The sequence below is a fragment of the Cnephaeus nilssonii genome (assembly GCF_951640355.1).
Source record: "Cnephaeus nilssonii genome assembly, chromosome: 1".
Taxonomy (NCBI): Eukaryota; Metazoa; Chordata; class Mammalia; order Chiroptera; family Vespertilionidae; genus Cnephaeus; species Cnephaeus nilssonii.
The window spans coordinates 88644743-88670233 of record NC_137072.1 but is presented as its reverse complement, the minus strand read 5'-3'; the positions used below and the strand labels follow the sequence as shown (position 1 = coordinate 88670233).

Genomic DNA, 25491 nt, shown 5'->3' with positions numbered 1-25491 from the left:
GTCGCTATGATGTGCACTGACCACCAGGGGGCAGACGCTTAACGTAGGAGCTGCCGTGACGCACACGGGCCACTTACAGAGAAATGGCACTGCGGACCTGGCGCACACAAAGCAACACTCGGCTTTCCCTGAGTGGGACACAGGCCCCGCCACCACCCCGGAGCGACAGCTCACCAAATCACAGCCAACGCTGCTGAGACACAAGGCGCAAAGAGCCCAAGGCGCAAAATGCGGCCCGCGGCCCACAGCCCAGCCCAGAAACGGTCGCTGTGGGCGCTGGGTAATGACATCACATAGAAATGTCCGGCTTCCTCTCCTTAGCAACAACTAGCCTCCTTGCAGTTTCTTCAGCCCAGGAACATGACTTGCTTTATAGCCAGGTGGAAACATTTCACACTTTATCCAAATGTCTGGGAAGCATTTTCCCGTGCCTCATCTCATTTGATCCTCACAGAAGTCCTGGAGTAGGTAGATAGGAGCCTCGGTGGAATCCTATTTTCTTTTCATGAGCTGGAAAACGGAGATTTAGAAAGCTTAGAAATTTGACCTGATTGAAAAGAAGTAAGAAATGGTGGACCTTGAAAATGACTTCAGGTTTTCTCACTGCGCAGAATATAGTCAAACACTGCTGCAATTAAATATTTTACCCTTTGTTCTCCCTGCGTGATCTACAATAATAATCTGCTTCGTGTTGATATTTACTGCTGTGTTGCTGACAATTACCTGAAAGAGAAGTTGGGGTGCTTCACTGGGCTGGAAAAAGTTCAGCTAAATCAGAAAGCAGGTCTAATTAAGCAAGTATATTCTATTATCTATAAAAGGCTAAGTTGACTCGCGCATGTGCAATACATATAAAGCTCTCGCTGGTGCCAATTGCACACGTGTGTTTCCATCTGTCATTGTTAATCATGAATTTGGCTGACACTTCTATTATAGAGAAAGGGTGAATAGCGATATTAAAATACTCCTAATTAAATTCTTTCACTGAGCACAAATTCATGCACCAGACCACTAGCTTATCTATATTATTATAGCAAAGAACTTCTCAGCACTATGTGCCAGGGACTTCACAAAATGACATATATTTCCTCAGTTTTTAATTCTTTAAATAAACCTAGTTTCCTCTGTTTTAAAATGAGAATAATGATATACCACTTCATAGGCTATTATGGGGATTAATTAAATATGTAAAGTGTTTGTAAATAGTTGCAGACACATAATATTAGCTAACACTTATTGGACACTTACTCTTATTTCTCCTTGTTACTACTTTGAATAAGAGGAAACTGAGGCTTTCAGAAGTTAAATAATTGCCCAAGATCTCACAACTACAAAATGACAGAACCAGAATTAGGAGCCCAAGCATTCTGGGACTAAACTGACCTCTTAACCCCTACAGAAGGTAGCACAATTATTAAGACAGTAATGGAAAATGCCCATGGAGTTGAAGCCTAGAATTACACTGTGCATTCATTCATTCTTCCATCAAATATTTATTGAGCACTGTAGTGGGTTGAATAGTGCCCCTCCCCCAAATTAATGTCCACCAGGAACCTAAGAATGTAACCTTCCTTATTTGGAAAATCAGGTCTATGTAGATGCAATTTATTAAATAAGATTATATCAGAATAGAATGTGCCCTAAGCACAGAGAGGGTCTTTATAAGAGACAGAAAAGGATACACAGAGACATGTGAAAATGGAGGTGAGATTGGAGTGATGTGTCTACAAGCCAAAAAACTCTTAAGGACTAACACCTACAACCAGAAGCTAGAAGAAAGGCAGGGAACAGAATCCAGAAGAAACCAGCCCTGCTGACATTTTTATCTTGGACTTCTGGACTTTTGAGCTGGAAGAGAATAAATTTATGTCGTTTCAAGTCACACGGTGGTATTTTGCTATGGCAGCACCCACTATGAGGCCAGGCATGGTTCCCCACTCTGGAGTTCCAGCAGTAAATAGAACCACGCCCCTGGCTTCCTGGAGCTTACAATCCAGTGAGAGAGCTAGACAATAAACAAATACATAGTACAAGAACAGGTACTGTTTAGGGCAGTGATGGCGAACCTATGACACGCGTGTCAGCACTGACACACGTAACCATTTCTGATGACACGTGGCCGCTGAGGTGGCTGCATGCCGAGGATGAAACATTTGCGAAATAATGTTTTTTCCTCAAAGTGACACACTACCCGAGTTATGCTCAGTTTTTTGGCGAAGTTTGACACACCAAGCTCAAAAGGTTGCCCATCACTGGTTTAGGGCTATGTGGGAAAAATATTGTGAAAATAGAGAATAGCCCAATGAGGGTGATAGGGGTAGGTAGGGAATGTCTCTCTAGAGGCATTTTAACTAAATGAATCTGAACTGTGGAATTTCTGCCTGTAGGTGGTTAATGGGGTAATTCTTCACAGCACCATTTAAATACATGCCCCACAGTAATTAGAAAGAAAACGAAGCAAGAACAGAAGCTCAGTAAGTAACAGACCTAAACTTGCTCAATAGAACAAGATTCTGGAATATGTGAAAATGGTTTCTTAGATGGACAGCTGGTCTCTTTTGTCCCTTAAGAGTTTCTAGAGAACAGAGAGATCCCTAGCTCCTCCTATCCCTCCCGAATTCACATCTCTTCTAGAGGTAGTAATCAGGACTCTGCTTCTTCCTCCTTCTATGAAGCTCATCAACCTCATAGGCAGACCGAAGGCCCAGGCTTAGGAAGGTTTAAACACTGCCACTCAAGTAAGAGGGCAACTTCCACAGATGAGACAAGAGACACAGTTATAACTACCTTATGTCAACTCTAGCTTCAGATCTTAAACAACTATCTCAGGACAGGCAAACATTAACAACTGGAGGAGTCACCTGAGTCATTTAAAATTACACAAAGAGGAGGAGAGAAAATGGTGGCCGAATAGGCAGATCCCATTTCTAGGAATACAGTGGGTCCTCTGGTTACGTCGGAGATCCGTTCCTATGGCGCGATGCAATGCATTTTTCGCTGTAAGTCGGAACCCACCTACATAAGCACCTATGTCACTCACATGGAGCACATACACAGCAGTAATGAAGTGAAACAGTAAAAAAAAAAAAATTTAAAAGATAACAATTCCTGACCTTTACTTGTGGTAAATAAATAATAAAAAATATAAAGCACATATGTACATATACATCAAAATGACGGAACTTTTTTTTTATATCAATAAATGGGAGATGGCAACGTAACCACGAAATGACGTACATCGAGTCCGATGTAACCCGAGGACTGTCTGTATATCCTAAGAAACCCAAAACACCAATCAGAAAGAAAATATGCACCCCTATGTTCACAGCAGCACAAGTTACAATAGCTAAGATTTGAAAACAGCTCAAGTGCCCATCAGCAGATGAGTGGATAAAAAAAGCTGTGGTACATTTAAAAATAGAATACTATGCAGCAGTAAAATAAAAGGATCTCTTACCATTTGCAACAGCATGGATGGACCTAGCGATTACAATAAGCGAAGTAAGTCAGAGAAAGGTAAGTATCACATGATCTCACTCATATATGGAATCTAATGAACAAAATAAACTGATGAGCAAAATAGATCCAGAGACATAGAACCATGGAACAGATTGATGAATTTCAGCAGAATATGAGGTGAAAGGGGAACTTATATGCATATATATATATAGGCCATGGACACAATAGTGTGATGAACGTTTGGGAGTGGCGAGTGAGAGGTAGAGGGGGACAATCAGAAGAAAAAAAACAAAGGGGACATCTGTAATACTTTCAACAATAAAGATAAATTTTTAAAAATATAAAATTATATAAAGAGCCAAACAATTGTTACAGGACATCTTTAAACACTACCACAGATGCTTACCTGTGTTTAAAAATTTTAACATTCATAGCCATTAAGTTCAAGCATCAGACTTCTTTGCAAAAAGCAAGTTTTCAGTGTTTTTGTTCAATAAAGTTCCTTTGGCAATTTCAGCAAAGAACATACCAATTCATTTGGGATTATCTGGATTTAATTTAGACTTTAGTGAAATTAATTGAAATACAAAAACGAGGTGTTGCCAATCCGAGAAAGTGTTTAAATGGAAAAACTTTAAAGATTTCAATATAAACATTCCACAAATTTCAAATAGTAAGTTAACATACTTTTTTAATATCACAAAGTAAATAGGAAATTAAGGCCATCATAGTCCCAATTTTACCTATTCTTAGTGGCTACTTGAAAACCTTTTCCATGCCTTCTCCAATTGGCTCAGATAGAAGCGAAAAGGACATGTATTGCTTTATTTCCCTCAGAACAAATTAGTGTGTTTACACCAAATTTAACCTCGTTTTGGCCTTAAAAAACTCCAGTTTCTTTCATTTCCCTTCTGCTCACCATGCAGTGGTTTCTGCAGCATCCTCATGCCACTCACTCTGGGCATCAGGGAACTGTGGAAATTGGAGGCATGTATCTTTGAATCCAAGTACCACTAGCACCTCCAGCCTAGACTGCTTCCCAACTCATCTTTTTAGTTTTTAGTCTTTTCTCCACACACAGCCAGCCATCTGTATTTTTAAAATATATTTTTTATTGTTGATAGTATTACAGATATCTCCCCACCCCTCTTCCTCCTCCTTCCTCCCAGCCCCTACCCGCGTCTCCCCCGCCCCCCCACCCACCACCCTATTACCCTGTCCATGGACTATGCATATAAGTATGTAAGTTCTTTGTCTTCCCAATCCCCCAGCCAGCCATCTTTAAAAAGCAAAAAATAACTATTCCCCACTTAAAACCTCCCAAAGCTGCCCACTGCGACTAGAATAAAACCCCAACTCCTTACCATGGTCTATTAAGTACTATATGAAGGCCGGCCCTAGACTCTCTCCCCCTCTCATTCTCTAGCTCCAGCCACACCAGTCCTTTTGTTGCTTGGCCATGCCAAGCATCTCGCCAACTTAGGGAATTTGTACTTTATCTCCCTCACAGACTTTCCCCTCAGATCTTCAAGTGAAGGTCATTCAGGTTACAGCTGAAATGAACCCACCCCAGAGGGACTTTCCCAATCCAAAGTAGCTAGTGCCCTTTTACCCCCCTTTCACCACTTTCTGGAATATTTCTCTTATTTTTTTAATACCATGTATTACACATGACATTGTATTTTTTTTTTTTTTAAATCTCTTCCACTCCTGTAGCAGCTCCCCAAGAGAAAGATCACTTACCTTCTAATAATTATCTCTAGTATCTAGAGTATCTGTTACAGAAGAAACACATCTGTTGATTGAATAAATGAATAAACAGCTGTGTGACTTTGGGTAAATTAAGCTCTGAGATAATAGCCAAGCAAATAAAAAACAGCAAACAGTTTAATTTGTCATTCATTCAAGCCCCTTCCTCGGCTCACTACTTTCCCATAAATTAGAAAGAAAACCTAACAAGATCAGCAGCCCAACAGACAGACATGAAGTAGGCTTCAGATTTGTTTAATAGGCCAACATTCCGGCATACATGAAAATAGGCTCCCAGGCAGACACCAAGTTGTGTTCATATTCTTTAATATTCATTTTAGATCAGAGTAAGGTAACGTCTTGAGAGTAGCAGCTTAAACACCAACTCAGTAACTCTGAGTTACTGAGAAAGTAACTGGGAAAGTTAAAATAAAGAAAACTAAAACCAAAACACAAAGACCATAAAGAAAGGAATGAGTGCCCTTTAATTTTAGACACCAGCTAATACTTGACTAATCAACAAGACATTTAAAGAAAACCTGAATTAAATTTAGCAAAATTTAAAAATCCTTCTTTGTACTTCTGTTTAAAAGACATTTCTACCACTTTTTATTATCTATTAATTACTGTTTTGCATCAAATTTTGGATTTTTTCATGCATTGATACTAATACCTAGCCTAAACCTACAGGTTCCTGAATATTTTAGATAATAGTAAATATTCTAGATTACAAATTTGGTATGAAAAACTTTAATGAAAATATTAAGCATACAAAAATTAAATAACAAAACCATTTAAAATGACTTACAATTTAAACAGATTTGGCTTACTGATATTTCTCTATCAGCTTTTCATAAGAACTGATTATTTCCAGATAAAAATCTACTTAAGAGTACCGTGGTAAGAAAAAATGAGAATAAAGTACATAAAGCTCATAAGCCCTGTGCTCAGCACATAGTGCTCATAAATATTAGTTTTTCTTTTATTATTACTTTGAAAAGACACATACAAGTTTTATAAAACATGCCAACTTCAGTTGAAAGCTTTTTACACTAGAAATACCCACATGTGAGGAGTCTAGTCTGGCATATTTTCAAAACAGTATTTTCCTCTAAGGAACACAGTACATAAAAATTTATTTCAATAACTGATAAGCCAGTTTCTGGAATCTAATTATATAACTTCATGTTATAATTTAAGAGGTCTTTTAGAGAATTATCTTTTTTATTAAAATACAAAGTTACATGATGAAGAAAAGTACCTTCTAATAAGTAACCAAAACATTATGAAATATTCCTCTTACAGCACATGTGGCTCAGTTTCATCTTAATTGGGGGGGGGGGGGGGGGTAAGGAAAAGTTGGTTTGAAATAGTAAATGAAACAACTATGTTAATACAAGGAAGCACAATGAAAAACTAACATGCTACCCTGCCACAACCTATGCCTTATGAAATATTTTATCATTTCAGTCATGCTTTTAATATCAAACAATGTTATATTGCCACTTCTCATATGTTAATTAAGATAAAGCTTAACATTCTATCCTTCTAACAACACCTAGAAGAGAACAGAGAGATGAATGTGAATACGTATCATGTTGTACAATATACACTTCCTAATATTCCAAACTTAACAATGTGTCTAAATCCAATCTGAGGTATATTAACAGATCAAAAAATTTTAAGACGCACCAGGGGCTATGTACCATGCAAACCCTAACACCAAAACTGCACACACTGGGAGGAGATGATATTTATACTTCTGCCACAGTGTTGGCTCAACTGCCACTTCATCTCTTTTCCTGTTCTTCTTCCGACGACCCTTCAGTCTGTTTTCAAAAGCCTCCAGTTCAGCCTAAATCAAAATAGTATCATTTTTATTAAATCCAATACATACCTTAACTTGAAATCTTCCACTTAGATGAAAATAAATCAATTTGGGAAATGCTTTAGTAATAATGGTATGTAATAAATACACTGATTTGATTTTTTGTTTTAAACTCTCTACTACTAGTTGTATTCAACAAATCCAGAGTTTAGGAATGCAGTGCTAAGAGATGCCCAGTGAGAATAACTATAGTTTCTTACAATGTTGATAAATAACATTAGTGGCTTGTGTAGAAATTCAAGTGAGTAAAGAGAGAAAAAAAGCCACCAGAAACTCATTCTTCTCTTGATAAAACACAGTTAAAATTATAGAATAAAAATTCTTCTGGAGAAAAATGCTTCATGCTTTAAATCAAATGACTATTTTAGAAAGTAAATTATATAAAAACTACTTCTAAAAAAAGGATAACTGAATAACACTCATTATAAAATATGGAGTTTTATTCTACTGTTAAGAACTTCTTAAACTTTAATACATAATAATGTAACATGCACTGTTATTAACTAAAACTTAATAGGTAATTAAAATATATATGTAACATGTATGCAAGATTCTGTAAATGTTTATTAATAGTAGAAATATAAAATTCAGTTAACACTCCATTATTTTGTCTATAAACTACATTTGAATACCTAATCGTGTACTTAATTAAATCAAAACTAACATTTTTCAATGAACCAAATTGTCAGAATATTGTCAGGTGGCTGTTGATATATAGAAGATCAAAATATATTAAAAGCAGCCAAACGTGAGAAACACTGACAATAAAATAATTGATGCTTTAATAATGGTCCACAGACAATGCATATAGTTTAAATTATGTTCTATATACTCTATTTAAAAGGTCAGTAAATAGGGAATATATTTGAAATCACCATCTATAATAGTTTATAAAAAGGTGAGGGAAACCCTAACCTATTAATAATTTAATCTCCCAGGAATTCAGCCAACATGTTTCACTGTATTACCTCTGACAACTTATTTTGGGATATTAGGCAAATCGACTTTATAGAACCATAAAATACCATAGGTCATTTTGGCCCATCTTTATTTGCCACATAAATTATTTCTAATGTCCTCCCTCAAGTCATACAAGTTTTAATTTCCTCATTCATAAAAGCAGCATTTTAACATATACTGTACCCTGCTTGATAAGTATAAAGCATCCCAAAATGCAAATTAACAAATAATTACATGTCACTATAAGGAAGTTAAACCACTCTTTGGAGTATATGATTAATATAGTATTTGAACAAACTGGATGTATCGGGAATGAATTTGTTATCTAGGTAATAACAAAGAACATATAATAATCTTACTTTTAAGAATCTATGGGGTCCTAGCTGGTTTGGCTCAGTGGATAGTGTGTAGGCCTGCTGACTAAAGGGTCCCAGGTTCGATTCCAGTCAAGGGCACATGCCTGAGTTGCAGGCTCGATCCCCAGTAGGGGGTGTGCAGGAAGCAGCCGATCAATGATTCTCTTTCATCATTGATGTTTCTATCTCTTTCCTTCTCCCTTTATCTCTGAAATATCTGTCTATACTAATAAAAGGGTAATATGCTAATTAGACTGGGAGACCTTCTGGACGTCCTTCCAGACAAAGCCATGGTGGCGGGGCCAAGGCAGAGGCGGTTAGGGGTGATCAGGCCAGCAGGGGAGGGCAGTTGGGGGCAAGCAGGCAGGTGGGGGGGAAGTTGGGGGTGATCTGGCCAGCAGGCAGAGTGGTTAGGGGCGATCAGGCAGGCAGGCAGGCAGGTGAGCGGTTAGGAGCCAGCGGTCCCGGATTGCGAGAGGGATGTCCAACTGCCGGTTTAGGCCCAATCCCTGTGGAACATCCCCCAAGGGGGTCCCAGATTGGAGAGGGTGCTGGCCGGGCTGAAGGACACACTCCTCCCCCCGCCCCCCCCCCCCCCCCCCCCCCACCATGCACCGGGCCACTAGTATATATATATATTAAAAAGAATTTAATGAGGACAAAGGAGAATGTATTATTAACACAAATGTTATGGTTAGTAAACAGGACTTATTTGCTACACATAATCTACAACTCAGTAAAACAGAACTCAAATAATTTTAGATGAGTGAAGATATGGGCTCCAGGAAATGCCTTAAAATGAATGGCACTGCACTCCAACCCTTTCCCCACAAACTAAAAGACGAGTTAAAACTCTTTGGCTGGTGAATGGATGAAATTGGCAAGGAAGCAAAGGAAGAACATTGGGAATATATAAAATATTTGGGAATATGCGAGATCCTGTGCTTCTTCAGAGGTACAGTGTACCTGATTAAAGTAAGTGAATGGCATACTTTAATGTATGAACTATATTATTTTCAGTCCAGAATAGAGTTGACTAGCCCCTAGTTTGTACCTAGAATATACTTGGTGTTTGAATAAAAACTAACAATGATGCAAAGAAACACAACCCTGGTGTTCTGTTCCGTTACCTGTTGTCTTCGTTTTTCTTCTTCCAGAGCAGCTTTGGCTTCTGCTTCTTTTATCTGTTTACAGACATTTAAAAGTAAAGTAACACATTGTAATTGTCAGTTCTATATAGAATGTTAGCATCATCTCACCGAGTCTCCACAAACCCATAATGACTTTTGGAGGATTTATACTGGCAGTTATTTAAAGAAATGTAAATATTATAGGGAAAAGTGTTACCAAGATACTGTCTAACAGACTGGGGGTGAGGAGAGATGGAGTGTTATACCTTCTATAAACACTTCAATTTAACTATAACAGATATTAGATCACAATTCAAAGAGCTACAATAGTAGTAACTGAAATGCTTTTAAAACGGGTGTTATATTTTTTTAAAGTAATCATAGTAACAAGCTATACTCAAAATTATTCAATACCACTCTCTTTCTGGAGTTACAATTGATCATTTACTTTAAATGTCTTGAAGGGAAAACTTACTTTCAAACAAAATCAACGGTTCACTCATGGACTGGGTTGAGTGCAAGAAAAAATGACATAAGACGTAGCCCACACAGCAAAGAATCCTAAAACCTCATTTTTATATTATTTTAACCTAATTTTCAGGAGGTTTACACTAACATTAAGATGAACAACCATGTCCCAGAACACATACTCTAACTGGTTAAGAGAATGGGAAATCTAGTACACATTAGACAATAAAAAGCACACCTGAAGATTCAAAGTAGGCCTATAAAACCACGTTTTAATTATAAAAGCAAAAAAGATGAGCTTTCAAGTCATTCGCAATAAGCACATAAAGAAATGCACAAAATAAATAGGGAAAGGCCATTAGCACGTTGAAAATTATATTTACTGTAATGTGACCGTACCTCAGAGGCTTTCCGCTTCATTTCCTTGCATGTTGCGTCACATTCTATTGAAATCTGATTTTCACGTACTTTGTTGCACTGAAATTCCTAAAACAAATGCACATTTCAGATTTTAAGATTTTTACATTTCAGATTTTAAGATTTTTCCCTTCTAACTGTATGTCATAAGAAAGCAAAATTTCCCTAAGAGCTTAAGGTTATGCAAATTATTTAACAGTCATGTTCATTAATATTTAATAATTTGATATGGTTGCAAGTATCAAATCTCTTGGTTCAAAGAATGATCATTATTTTATTTTCCCTTAATTACAAAAAAGAAAATACCATAAAATTAAAATCATCCACTTACTAAGTACAACTATTGAGAAAGGTCAGTTTTTCTTTATTGTTTCTTGTTAATCTTGTAAAGCTTCCAGGTAATAAAATGCTCCAGAGCAGTCCATCCAGCGGCTTTCTGAGATGCTGGAAATATTCTAAATCTGCACTAACTACCCAATTGAGTAGCACTAACCACATGCAGCTACTGAGCATTCAAAATGTGTCTAGTGAAAGGAGGAAATGAATTAATACTATTTACTGTTAATTCATTAAAATTCAAACTTAAATAGCCACATGTGGCTAGTGGCTACCAACTCAATGTAATTCTAGAGAGTTTTCTAAAGAACTACAAATTTTTCTCTCAACTAGTAAATCTTTGATCAGTTTAAATTAAAATCTTTCTACAGTTTGTATTTGTGCTTCACTGCCTCCTTAATGAAACAGAGGAGCATCTTAATGACTTGATATAAATACTATGATCAATTTGTGTACTATGCTATAATGAATTGAGTAGTCCTTATTTTAAACTAGAGGCCTGGTGCACGAATTTGGCCTGGCCTGCAGGATCGGGCTGAAATGGGCTCTCTGACATCCCCCGAGGGGTCCCGGATTGCGAGAGGGCACAGGCCAGGCCGAGGGACTCCACTGGTGCACGATCGGGGCCAGGGAGGAACATGGGAGGTTGGCCAGCCGGGGAGGGACTGCGGGAGGGCTCCAGGGATTGTCTGGCCTGTCTCGCTCAGTCCCTACCTGCAGGAACCCAGCAGCAAGCTAACCTACCAGTCAGAGCGTCTGCCCCCTGGTGGTCAGTGGATGTCATAGTGAGTGGTTGAGTGGCCTTAGTATATCATTAGCATATCATGCTTTGATTGGTTAAATGGACGACCAGACGACCAGACATTTAGCATATTAGGCTTTTATTATATAGGACTAGAGGCCCGGTGCACGAAATTCGTGCACGGGGGGGGGTGTCCCTCTGCCCAGCCTGCACCCTCTCCAATCTGGGACCCCTCGAGGGATGTCCGACTGCCCGTTTAGGCCCGATCCCGATAGGATCGAGCCTAAACGGGCAGTCGAACATCCCTCTCACAATCCAGGACTGCTGGCTCCCAACTGCTAGCCTGCCTGCCTTCCTGATTGCCCCTAACCACTTCTGCCTGCCAGCCTGATCACCCCCTAACCACTCCCCTGCCAGCCTGATTGATGCCTAACTACTCCCCTGCCAGCCTGTTTGCCCCTAACTGCCCTCCCCTGCAGGCCTGGTCACCCCTAATTGCCCTCCCCTGCAGGCCTGGTCACCCCTAACTCCCCTCCCCTGCAGGCCTGGTCACCCCCAACTGCCCTTCCCTGCAGGCCCGGTCGCCCCCAACTTCCCTCCTCTGCCGGCCTGGTCACCCCTAACTGCCCTCCCCTGCAGGCTTGATTGCCCCCAAGTGCCCTCCCTTGCAGGCCTGGTCCCTCCCAAGTGCCCTCCCCTGCTGGCCTGATCACCCACAACTGCCCTCCCTTCCAGGCCTGGTCCCTCCCAAGTGCCCTCCCCTGCTGGCCATCTTGTGGTGGCCATCTTGTGTTCACATGGGGGCAGCCATCTTTGACCACATGGGGGCAGCCATCTTGTGTGTTGGAGTGACCGTCAATTTATTAGATAGGATACTCTGAGACTTTGATTTTATAGATCTTTTATAGATCTTTTATTTATCCCTATTTCTTGCTGTCAGATGTCACTTTTGCTGAGGGTACCTATTATTTGTATCAATTTCTCCTCTCGCATCACACTCTCAGATTCTAGTTTGTTTGTTTTTTTAATATTTTATTGATTTCAGAGAGGAAGGGAGAGGGAGAGAGAGATAGAAACATCAATGATGTGAGAGAATAATTGATCAGCTGCCTCCTGCATGCCCCCTACTGGGGATCGAGCCCACAACCCTGGCATGTGCCCTTGGCCGGAATCAAACCTGGGACCTTTCAGTCCATAGGCTGATTGACGCTCTATCCACTGAGCCAAACCAGCTAGGGCAGATTCTAGTTTTTTAGTTCAAATCTACCACAGTTAAGAAATAAGATCACCAATTCCTATGAACAAAGTGCATATACTTTAATGAAAGCACTTTATAGAATGAAATTTTATTACTTAGAAGGTTTTTCCCTTTAGTTCTTCATTTTTGGTTGATGTTAGTGATAAACACAGTTTTGTCCTCTAAGGATAGTCCAGAAAAAGAAAAAAATATGATGAATAAACATTAAAGACAAAAAATTAAATGTGTGTGTTTGTGGACATTAAGTCTATAACCCTGAAACAAAGATCTTACCTTTTCTTATTCAAGATGTACTTATAGAGTGCCTATTACATGCCAAGTGTTTTGTTATGAACAGGGAATATACATAAGGAAAAGAGCATAATAATAGTAAGTGCTAAACTAAAAATAATAATAGCAGCTACTGCTATGATATTAAACATAATCCAATGTTATGAGAAACATTGCAGTCATTGTGCTAAATGCTATATAAGCATTACCTCTTTTATTCCTTTCAGTAAATCTATGTATAAACTCCATTTCACAGACGAGGAAACAAAGTTACAGATGTGCCTAGAATCACAAAGCTCTTGAGAAAACTCTATAGCATCCAATACAAAGAAAGCAGAAGAAGGAACACCTAAGTCTTCCCAAGGGAGTCAGGGAAGAAAGATCTTCTCTAACAAGGAAACGTTTACACTGAGTATTAGCAGGATTCTCGCAAGCAAAGTGGTAAGGGGAAAACACATTGTATTTTACACAAAAGAAGGGATATATATATTCCAGTATACATCCAGGCTAAAGGGGAGTATAGCATGTATGTTAGGTCACTTAAATAACAGATTCACAGAGTGCCATAGGATGAGACTGGACAAATAGGCAAAGTAACATCATAGATTCTCTTGTATGTCGAGTCTATGAATATACACATTTCTTATAAAATGCGTGTTTTTCCCCATAATGCATGAAGAACCAATGAAGAACATAGATAGGGGAGGTGCTATGATTAGAGGCAAGGAAATCCATCATGAAGCTGTTGCCAAAGTCCAAGAGCAAGCTGTTGCCAAAGTTCTAATGGGTGGCAAACTGCACATGACAATTACATGAGATTTGAGAGAAAACCTGATAGACGGCCCAGATTAAAAGTGGCTTAAGTGTTGATTTTCATGTAAAGGTGATTCACTTTAAACAACTAAAACTTAGGAAATTCAACTCCAGAAGAGGTCAAGCCTATACATTTAAATTCAGAAGTTATCTACCCCAAATAATGATAGTAGGAACTGTAAAAACAAATGAAGAGAACCTTAATAAAAGAAAAAGATTCTAAATAAATATTTGTTGAATGGGTAAATAAAAGAGTGAATTTAAAGAAGAAAAAAGGAGCCTACCTTCAGGAAATGACCATAGAAATATGAAGACAAAAGGGAATCGACTATAACTGAGACAGGGAAAAACCAGAGGTCAAGAAAGAAGAAAGCTTCGAAGGAGTCAACAGTGTCAGTAGGAAAGTCAAGGAAAAGGAGAACTGGAAAAAAAAACCCTCAGCCACCGGCATCTGAGAATTCAGACTCTTTCTTCAGGAGTTTTGCCCAGCATTATGTAATTTGTTGCGCTTGAGCTTTCCAACTGTTAATTTTTGCCCTCTTACTCCTCTATTACCACTATTTTACATTAAAATTAGTTCTCTACAAGTTTGAATACTATTTTATAATTTTATAAGGCTGTGCATGTGAGCTCCTTTTTAAGGCATTTTCAAAACATAATACTGATGGCAAAAAAAATTTTCGTAAAAGCAACAAAGGTTAATTCCAGACCATTTCTTAAACCATGAAACTCGCTTTATTACTCATTGTGTTCCCTGGGCAAAGCTGATTCTATCCAGAAAAAGGGCACTGTACTTGATCCCAATGTAAAACAACCTCTTACTATTAAATTGCAAACAACTAAATTGCCAAACAAAGCTGATTTTTAAAACAAAGCATTTACAGAAATAGATGGGATAATAAACAACATTCTGAGAAATAAGACCTTAAAATTAAAAAACAAAAAATAAGCCAAAGAAATACCAAACACAGACAAAAATAATGTACATAGAAAAGAATTTTCAATAACTTAAAATATTTACCTTTTTAATTCTTTTACAAGGACATCTAAGTTTTACCTTCTGGTTGCAATTAAAAGGACATTCACCAGGGTGGCACATCTCTTTGCACCTATGACCACAAGGAAGCTAAAATAAAACCAAAATAAAGCAGTTACATTCTCAACTACTTATTACCCCAAATCTAAATTTGGACAGAAGGAAATTTATTTTAACAAGAAAAACTCAAGATTGAAAAATTCAGGAAATTAAATTTGAAATAACCCATGCCTCTAGTTTTACTCATATTAACAAAGATAGGATTATTACAATAATCAATTAATGCTTGAAATGGTCTCATATTTTATACTGGTAATCTTGCATAAATTCTGAAACTGTCAAATTCTAGTTCTTGAACAAAAATCCATAAAAAGTGTCCAAAGTTTTAGTTAAAAGAAAATACATTTTTAACAAAATGGCATATCAAGCACTTATTTGTTTTATTTGGTCAAAGAGACTGATTACTATATTTAAAACTATGTTGCCATCTCTTCCTGACCAAGATTTAAAAGAGGTACTATTAGTACATCCATAAGTCAAAAGGCTTCCTTTATAAACTTCCACCTTTGCAAATCAAATCACTATCACTGCCCTAGCTCCAACAACAACAAAAAGGAGAATGTTCACTTTGAGATTGGCCCAATACAGATGGATAACCTTGGTTTCTCACATTATTGCCAGGATAAATCAATAGTGAGATTTTACCATTTTACTCTGAACAATTTTTTGGAACCACTTTCGATACTTGTAGTTCGAATATAATGTATAGACAAACATCTTAATTTTTAAAAACAAAACTTTATATATGAATGCTTTATACTAATTAATTCAAAATAATAATGAATTTTAAAGTTCACACACAAACATACTAGTACATCTGTCTTTTTAAAATAACCTACTATGAATTTATTCTCTAACTGCCTAAGACCCACACAGTTTTTGATATATTTATATTTTAAGTCTGAATCACATGGGAGTTAAGCATTAGGTGAATACCTTATTGCATAAAGTATATAAGCTATCTTTAAAACTACTTAAAAAAAATCTTCAAAGGGTCATCCTAGACCTCATACTCCCCAAATTTCATAGAGATGTGCATCCAACCCTACTCATGTGTATTACATTTTTACAGACACCACATTTTTATTTCTGGACCCACATCTTTAGTGGGTCCAGGAAAGTCCTGAAATAGGATGTCCAAACAAGAAAAGAGAAAATCCAAAAAAAAAAAAAGCCCCCAAAATACAATTTAAAAGGTTATATTAAAACTTACCTCTTTAGGACACTGATCTTTGCAACAACTGAGGCGGTTCTTTTCATTTACATCAGCTGTGGTTATTTTTCTAAAAATAGGAGAGTAAGATTTGGTGACATTCAAACCAAGTCCATTTCATAGCATATTTTCCAAAAGCAACTCACAATTTCAAACATGTCTATAAAATCATCTTTCTTATTTTTTTTTGAGACCTATTTTAATTGTTTCTTTCTGTAACAATTACCTTCCACTTTACTGTTCTGATAAGTCAAATTTTCCAGCCCTTCATCAACTACCAACAAATTAAATGCCAAAAGGGCAATCGCTGCAAGAAGGAAGCACAAAACACACATGAAATATCACGGTATCTGGCCTCTCTTTAAAAATTCATGTACTATCTTTCCCTATAGTTCGATCATTACTCATAATTAAAATTCTCCTTAAAGCCTTTACATAAATTATTAAAAATGAGTCATTTAATATGTTAGTTCAAATTAAGAAATATAGGCTATTCAGTGGGAAATGTAAGCTTATTAGGAAAGCCTTTCATTTGTTTTTGGATAAGCTATTAATGTTAGAAATTGATTCATTTTAAATTACATCATTTAGATCAGTCTGTGTTTTTATATGACTCAATAGGTAATTCGGAAATAGTCATAAACACCAAGGAATAAAACCACTTTCTAATAGGGAGTTGAACAGAATCAGAAGAGATACTACATGAGTCAGTATCTAGTGACAATCTTAAAATCCCTATTACACCTATTGCACTTTTCTCCTCCCCAAGATTGCTTTTTCTTCTTCTTTTTAATTCTTTCTTTTCCTGCTTTTTCTATTTCCTTTTACTAGACATAATTCCCAAAATATAACATAAGGTTAGCCTCACTAATGTCAAAATTGTAATCTTAATATTTGTATCAAATTATCTATAAATGTACTCTAACACGTACAATTTTCTTGGCAAAATTTCATTTACTATCACAGATATTTTATGCTAGCTCTACTAAACATTGTATATTTTCATTCTTAAAGTATGGTGCTCACCTCTGAACTTAAGGATTAAAATCATATTATTCCTGTTACTCTATAAATTAGGAAAAATTACCTACTTTTCAAGGTCTGTATCTTTTATATTTAATTTCCAAAGAAGAAATACACATGAAGCAGAAAAGGACTAAAAGGAAAAGATGACTTATAAAATAATTAGTTGAATTAAAGCAAATAAAATTATCAGAATACCGAAACTAAGGAATTCTGTATAAAAACATATATTTTAAATATGTATTCAAGAAAGGGAAAAAGGAACTCTGGATAGCTGAGATAATGGAAGCCACCTCAATACAAATGTATCCACACATTCCCAAAAAAAACCGTTCAGCTCATTAATAACAAAACCATTCAAATCCCATGACCTTGGTATAACTAGAAAACAGAAATATCTACAAGCTTCAAATTACCTGTAAGTAGAAAAGTAAGTATCAATTCCTAGCAGAGCTATTTCTCAAGCTCCCATAGGAAATCTTTTCGAGAAGTCAGTGAAGTTCTGGAAAAACTGAACAGAAAAGACAGGGAGCTAACATCACTCCAGAAAAAGAAAGTCAACCTTCAGTGTAAAAGTACTAAGAAAGTCTTGGTAATCAGAGCACTAACTACAGGGAAGAGACTTGGAAAAGTGCACAACAATCAAGGAGCCATGAACTGAAGGTAAAAAGTGAAAGGCACCTTTTGAAGATTACACGATGAAGAGAAAAAGAAAAGAAGAAAATGTAGGACCTTGCAAGACCAAAGAAAACAATCCCTTTTTGTCAGTATCACCCATTAATAAAGCAAAATTGCCCTCTTAACTTTCCCTACAAAAATTCTAAAGCTAAAAATTGTAGTATGTTATTTTATTTTTAAAATTTCAACAAAATAATTTTGACTTTTACACTTTTACAAAGCATGAAACTAGAGTGCAAGTGACAAAAACAAATTTAAGATAAAATTAACAGGCATTTTTCAAAAAGCATTTATGCTAAAAAAAAAAAATCAGAAATAAAATTATATTCCCAAATTTAACTTGGAATAAATCAGACTTTTCAAAAGCCCACTTTATAGACTTGGATGAAATGAAGCTCAGTGAGTTAGACCATAATTAACCTGCATTTTTTTAAATAAGGAAAATATAAAGGTCACATCCTTGTATAAAAAATGTCGTAACAGCAACATCTTTAATAAACAAAACTCTACCTTTTAAATCTACAATTTAAAATTTACACTTAAGTAATTATGTATAAGTCAATTTTTGATCCAATGAAATTCTAGTTTGACACTGTTATCTGAACACGCTGTTTATAGGAATGCTTCTTCTTTTTTTTTTTTTTTAAGCAGTTTTATAATTCTTTTCCTAACAAAATCTTATAGGATCCCCAAATGGAAAAACTCAGAGATGTCCTGGTTAAAAAAGGGTAAAGTATCTACAAGATGAAATAGTCTCCATTGCCTCCAGGTCACTAGGGAAAGAAAATCTAGGTGTCTAGAGTCTAAAGAACACCACTGAAAAAATATTCCTTACAGTATACTACATATGAAGAGTTCTGAATTATAAAAGGATATCATGAAAATAATTTCAGTAAAACAACAATATTTCTTCAGTCTTCTTACCTACATTCCACATATAGGGTTGTGATCTTGCAGTGACATTTTATTCTAAGCATCTGAACACAAGGAGGACACTCTCCAGGGTGGCATGGCAAAACACATGGATGAGGACAGCCCACGGGCCGTGATTTAGAGCATCCTTCTTCACACTGAAGGCATTCTGGGCCAGCCTGCCAAATTGCAAGGAAATAAATCACCTACATACAGAAGTCTAACATTCCTATACAGTAGTTATAAAATTTACATATCCCATTAAAACAAAGTACTTCTGGAGCTCTTAGAAATACAGCTTAAAAATATTCAAAATGAAGAATAGCAAGATTATCAATATGACCATTATTCACAAAGATTTCTATGTATACAAACCTGATTAAATTAAACTGCCTCACCTTTAAAATGGACATGAATACATTAAATATCTCTAATAAAAACATAAATTACTTCCTAAAGAGTAGTCAATGGCAGAAAAAAAAATACATAGTAAAACATTATCAATTCATTTACACCCAATAAGTACAATGATCATCAAACTAAAGAAGCATTCAGTGTTCTGGTGATAGTCATCTCATCTTGTTAAAGGAAAGCACATATAGAGAAAAAGGAGAATGACTACCAGTTTAATTTACTTTTAATGCATTTAAATAAGGCAAAATTAAATTACATTTAGTACAAATAAATATTATCTCAATTGTAAAATTGTAACTTAACAAGTCACCTCTGCTCTAGTAATAATTTAAGTAGTATCTGTCTACTAAAGAAGGTTAAAGATTTTTATTACAGGATAGTGTTGAATTTCACATATCATACTGAAATAAAATAAAAGAGCTACAGATATGAATACTAAGTCTTAAAGGTTCAACATTTTTCATTATCAGCTTTTAAAATGAGCTTTTTGCAATTCATCCAACTTTCTGGAAATCCAGGGAGGAGAGCAATCCTAATTATAAGTAATGGGATGATGAGAAGAAACACAAAATAAACATTTGGGTATTAATCCTGATAAATGAAACTTTTTTATCATTTCATTGAAAAATAATTGGTATTGTATAAATTCAAGGTGTTAAGATGTTAATGTGATACACTTACATAGTGTAATGTTTGTCATTACAGCAATAATAGCACCTCTATCACATTACAGAATTATCCTTTCTTCTTAGTGGTTGGAATAATTAAATTCTAGTTCTTAGCAAGTTTAACAATTATAATGAAGTTCGTTTGTGTTTTTTTAAATCAATGAAACATGACACACCACACACACTGCTTTTAGCAGTGTTCTCAAACATTTCTGTGGATTATCAATCACTTAGGAATCTTGTTAAAATGCTGAGGTGGGGTCTGAGATTTTGCATTTCTAACAAGATTCCAACTGATACCAATATTGCTGGGCTGCAGACAACACTCTGAGTGGCAAGGGTCTATAACATACAAAATTATCTATACTAATAAAAGGGTAATATGCTAATTAGACCAGGAGACCTTCCAGACATCCTTCCGGACAAAGCCATGGTGGCAGGGCCACGGCAGAGGTGGTTAGGGGCAATCAGGCCAGGAGGGGAGGGCAGTTGGGGACTATCAGGCTGGCAAGTGGGGCACACTTGGGGACGAGCAGGCTGGTGCGGGGTGGGGGGGCAGTTGGGGGCAATCAGGCCAGCGGGGGGTGGCAGTTGGGGGCGAGTAGGCCAGCAGGCAGAATGGTTCGGGGCAATCAGGCAGGCAGACAGGTGAGCGGTTAGGAGCCAGCAGTCCCGGATTACAAGAGGGATGTCCGACTGCCCCCGAGGGGTCCCAGATTGAAGAGGGTGCAGGTCGGGCTGAGGGACACCCTCCCCCCCCCCCACGTGCACGAATTTCATGCACTGGGCCACTAGTATAGAAATATATATAGGTGTGATTATGTATCTACATATATTTTTTATTTTTTATGTATTTTTGGTGATAGATTCCCTCCCCCCCCCCCAAAAAAAAAAACTTTCCCAATTCCTCAATTTCTTCTTGCAGGCACTTCAAAAGATATTTGTCCCACATTTGCCTGGGAAATACACACCATTTCAATTGTCATCAGCCTCACACGTTTCCCTGTCAACCACAGTTCCACTCACTATAACCAATGAATTAGACAACAGGAATATCTGTTGCTAATGGTAACAATCAGAGCCACTGCATATTATAGCCTCCATTGGACCTGACTATGGGTAAGGTCAGGCAAGGATACCAGAGAAGAGCAGATAAGCCAAAGAACTTTGAGTCCAGTCAATTCTATAAATACTTATTAAATACCTGCTGTGTGGTAGGCTCTATGCTACAATTGAAAGCAGAAACTGTATTAAAAATTCCAGAGGTATTTGGGTCAAGAGACACATACTAAGAGTATTTCTCCAATGGGTCACAACTGAGGTAAGTTAAGAAACTATATTTTTAAGTTTCTGAAATTATTTTGTTTCATATATAAATTAGAGTGATTGCAAAGTTAACCCTAAAATAATGTAATTTTCACTCTCTTGAATTGCAGTAGACCTCCTTGAGAGATAGGAATGGATTGGTAGCTAAATTGAGAAAAACTGCACATAACTTATAACCGATATTTTGCCACATCCACTGCCTAGGAAGCAATGGTGGGATAGTCAAAAAGAATTCTCCAATCGTTGTCATATTAGTTCTTAAAACTAATTTTTTCTGACTCATCTGATGTTCTGAAAACCTCGAGGAGGAATGCCTTATAGCAGCTATACCTTAAAGTAGTTTTGAATCATTAAAATTATTTATTAGCTTGATTTTATAATTCCAATACCCTTTCATTTTATTATGACTATGTTTTTATTGAAGATCAAGGCATGGACTAATGAGGAAATTATAACTCATTTACATCTGTCTATATATGAGCATAATGCTATGGATATTTATGCTGTCATACATTACAATTACCAAAAGAAAGACCAAAAGACCTAACAATGCAATTGAAATTTTCAATAACACAATTCATATTAATAATTTAAACATTTGTTCATTAAATTTACTTAATAAGTACGAAACTTAAAACTTTTTACTTATTCCTCTTTAAGCACACTTGTTATTATGATTCCCTATAAAAAGAAAGCCTAAGAAAAAACATGAATTACTTTTTAAAAAATTTAATATCATTTAAAAGTTAATTGGCTCTATTTGTTTTTCTTTATAAAATGGCAATTTTTAGAGATCTCTTTAGAGTCAATTTTTCATATGCTTTTAAATGCTTTTACTGAATTTCACACACACATCTGTGATGCTATTTACTTTACTTCCAACTGAAGTTTGAGAATTTATTAAAATTATGAGCATGATGTTTCATGTGTCAGGTTTTAAAAATATTTGAAAGCAAATTCAGAGATATGTAAGTATTTACACATTCGACCTAAGGACATTACCTTGTTTTTGCCAATGCAGGCTTCAGTTTCAGTTACTTTGTGGCATTCTTTCATACATATATGATTCTGACAATCTAAGGTTCGTCCACAAACTCTCTTACAAGAGTAGGGTCCTACAGCATGGCATGGTAGTGGACTCACCTTAAAAAAAAACGAGAAAAAATCATCACAACACACACACACCTCCAAGACCCATGGTTCCAAAACAACTAACTCTGTTATCAGTTGATAAAAAGTTTCACAAAGGTCTGAAACATCTTCACTAATATTAATTATCAAAATCATAGTAGCCTATCAAAACAATATGCAAAAAATGAATGCCAAGAAGTAAAATATCCCCTAAAAGGGAAATGCAATACAATTCTGTAGTAATGCATATTCATAAACTAATTTTCAAATGAGAGCACTGTATACAGGGTGTGGCAAAAGTAGCTTTATAGTATTTTGCCACCCCCTGTATTTTTAAAATTAGTAGACAAACTATTGTCTTTAAAAACACTGAAATAACAATACTTTGACTTTATTATTTCTAACAATCCTAGTATAGGAAAAATATAGATGACAAGTTTTACTTAAAACTTGTGCCTAGCTCTAGCTGGTTTTGCTCAGTGGATAGAGCATCGGCCTGTGGACCCGAGGGTCCCAGGTTCGATTCTGGTCAAGGGCACATGCCGGGGTTGCAGGCTCGATCCCCAGTAGGGGGCGTGCAGGAGAAGGCCTATCAATGATTCTCTCTCATCATTGATGTTTCTATCTCTCTCCCTCTTCCTTCCTCTCTGAAGTAAATAAAAATATATTAAAAACAAACAAACAAAACTTGTACCTATAACTCACCTCGTGCTTCCCAAGACAATGCCTGCAAGAAAAAAAAATAAAATGAAACAAAAACATTACAAATTCTTCAAGAAGAACACCCAAAGCAAAGATGCTAATTCTATTATTTGTTTTATTAAGAGTAAAAAATAAACACATATGGAAATAAGTGACTATAGAAACACCGCAGGATATAAAGTTAATATACAAAAGCTAATTGCTTTCCTATAAACCAGCAATGAACAATTGGAAATTAAAAACATGAAACATACCACCATTTATACTAGCACACACAAAAAAAGAGAAATACTTAGGTATAAATCTAACAAAATATATACAAGATCCATATGAGGAAAATTACTCATGAAAGAAATCATAGATCTAAATAAATGAAGATATATTCCATGTTCACTGATAGGAAAGTGCAATATTGTTAAAATGTTGCTTCTTCCCTAACTCCATGCAGATTCAATACATGTTATTTTGTGGCTATCAACACAGTGATTCTTAGTAGAAGAATATCATGTAAGGAAAAATATCCTGTAAGTAAATTACATCTAGAAAATTTTTACTTTAGAAAATTAACTTTCATTTGTAATGCTAACAGCAAGACACCCATGAAAAACACACATGGTGTCAAAACAAGCCAAAGGAAAATCGTTTGGGCAAAAAATGAAGAAGGATCCCAAGTCAAATTTATAGAAAATATTCCTTTATTAACTTTTGGTCGAGAATATGTTTGTATATTTTCAGAAAACAACTCCAAGACCATGTGGATTTCTGCAACAGAGAGGAATTGACAGGACTACTCCAGCCATGAAGACAGAAGAGAAGCAGTCCAGAGATGGAAGACGCTGACGTTGCTTTGCCATACTAGCAGTCAGCAGCTGTGCATCGCTGCAGGTTGCCCAGGACCAAACCAGAGAGGGTCGGACCTGCATTACCACCATTTGTCCACCATCCAGAACTGAAATATCATTGCTGACATGTACACATAAGGAACTGTTCGACATTGAAATTGGAACTCAAAAGAACTGATGGCCCAGAATGAAACTCACTACAGACTGATTCATTTGCCTCCCAGTATAACCATTATTGCTTGTCTCATTTTCGGTTCTTATAAGTGTATTTCTTGTATCACATTATCTCACTCATGTAGGGGAAATAATGAACAACATAAACCGATGAACAAAAACAGACCCGGAGACAGGGAAGCATCGATAAGACTGTCGGACCTCAGAGGGAAGGTACGGGAGGGTGGGGGGAAGAGGGAGAGATCAACCAGAGGACTTGTATGCATGCATATAAGCCTAACCAGTGGTCACGGACAACAGGGGGTTGGGGGCATACGTGGGGAGGGGTTTGGGATGGGAATGGGGGGATGAGGACAAATATGTGATACCTTAATCAATAAAGAAATTAAATTTTAAAAAAATACAGTGATTCTAAGATCTATATGAAAAGACAAAGGACCCCGAATAGGTAACCCAGTACTGAAGAACAATGATGTCAAAGGACTGACACTACCTAACTTCAAGACTTATAGAAAGCTACAGTGATCAAGGCAGATGGTATTTGGTGAAGAACAGACAAATAGATACTGGAACAGAACAGACAGTGCCAAAATACACCCACACAAATATGGTCAACTGATCTTTGACAAAAGAGAAAGGCAACTGAATGGAGAAAGGATAGTCTTTTCAACAAATTGTTGGTGCTGGAACAGAAAAAAATCCAGACAGACCTTATACCTTTCACAGTAGTTAACTCAACATGGGTAATATACCTAAATGTGAAATGTGAAACTATAAAACAGGAGAAAATCTAGGTGATTTTGAGTTTGGTCATGACTTTAGATACAATATCAAAAGGATGATCCATAAAAGAAAATGGTAATGTTGGATGGACTTCATTAAAACTAAAACATCTTCTCTGTAAACATTTAAAAGTATTAAAAGAAAAGACAAGCCACAGATTGGAAGAAAATACTTGGAAAACATATACCCGGTAAAGGACTTGTATCCAAAATATAAAAAGAACTCTTAAAACTCAACAATAAGAAAGCAAACACCTATTTAAAAAATGAACAAGATTTGAATGAACAGAGAACAGACAAATCATAAAAGAAGACATACAGATGGCAAATAAGCACATGAAAAGATGCTCAACATCATAAGTCATTAGAGGACTGCTAATTAAAATGAGATACTAAAGCACATCTATCAGAATGGCTAAAACTCAAAACACTGACTATACCAGATACTAGCAAGGATGTAGAACAACGGGCACTCTCATTCATTGCTGGTGTGAATGCAAAGTGATACAGTTTGGCAATTTCTTACAGAATAAACATAGGCTTACCATATGAGGCAGCAATTGCAATCCTAAATATTTTCCCAAATGAGTTGAAAACTTATAGCCATTCAAAAAACTGCACATAAGTGTTTATAACAGCTTTATTCATAATTTCTAGAACTTGAAAGCAACAAAAATGTCCTTC

At 36.5% G+C, this 25491-nt stretch overlaps 1 protein-coding gene across 2 annotated transcripts in view; it reads right to left on the bottom strand.

Annotated features, from left to right (window-relative positions):
- Positions 1 to 5545: 5545 nt before the first annotated feature.
- NFXL1 (nuclear transcription factor, X-box binding like 1) overlaps positions 5546 to 25491 on the bottom strand; it is a 44963-nt gene continuing 25017 nt past the window's right edge. For both annotated transcript variants that reach the window (XM_079769441.1, XM_079769442.1), the window contains exons 16-23: positions 23013 to 23034; positions 22179 to 22319; positions 18781 to 18947; positions 16156 to 16225; positions 14868 to 14972; positions 10410 to 10496; positions 9543 to 9596; positions 5546 to 7063 (exon numbers count right to left, since the gene is read on the bottom strand). In XM_079769441.1, coding sequence (XP_079625567.1) covers positions 6890 to 7063; positions 9543 to 9596; positions 10410 to 10496; positions 14868 to 14972; positions 16156 to 16225; positions 18781 to 18947; positions 22179 to 22319; positions 23013 to 23034 — 820 coding nt within the window. In that variant the 3' untranslated portion in view covers positions 5546 to 6889. The remainder of the gene's footprint in view (positions 7064 to 9542; positions 9597 to 10409; positions 10497 to 14867; positions 14973 to 16155; positions 16226 to 18780; positions 18948 to 22178; positions 22320 to 23012; positions 23035 to 25491) is intronic.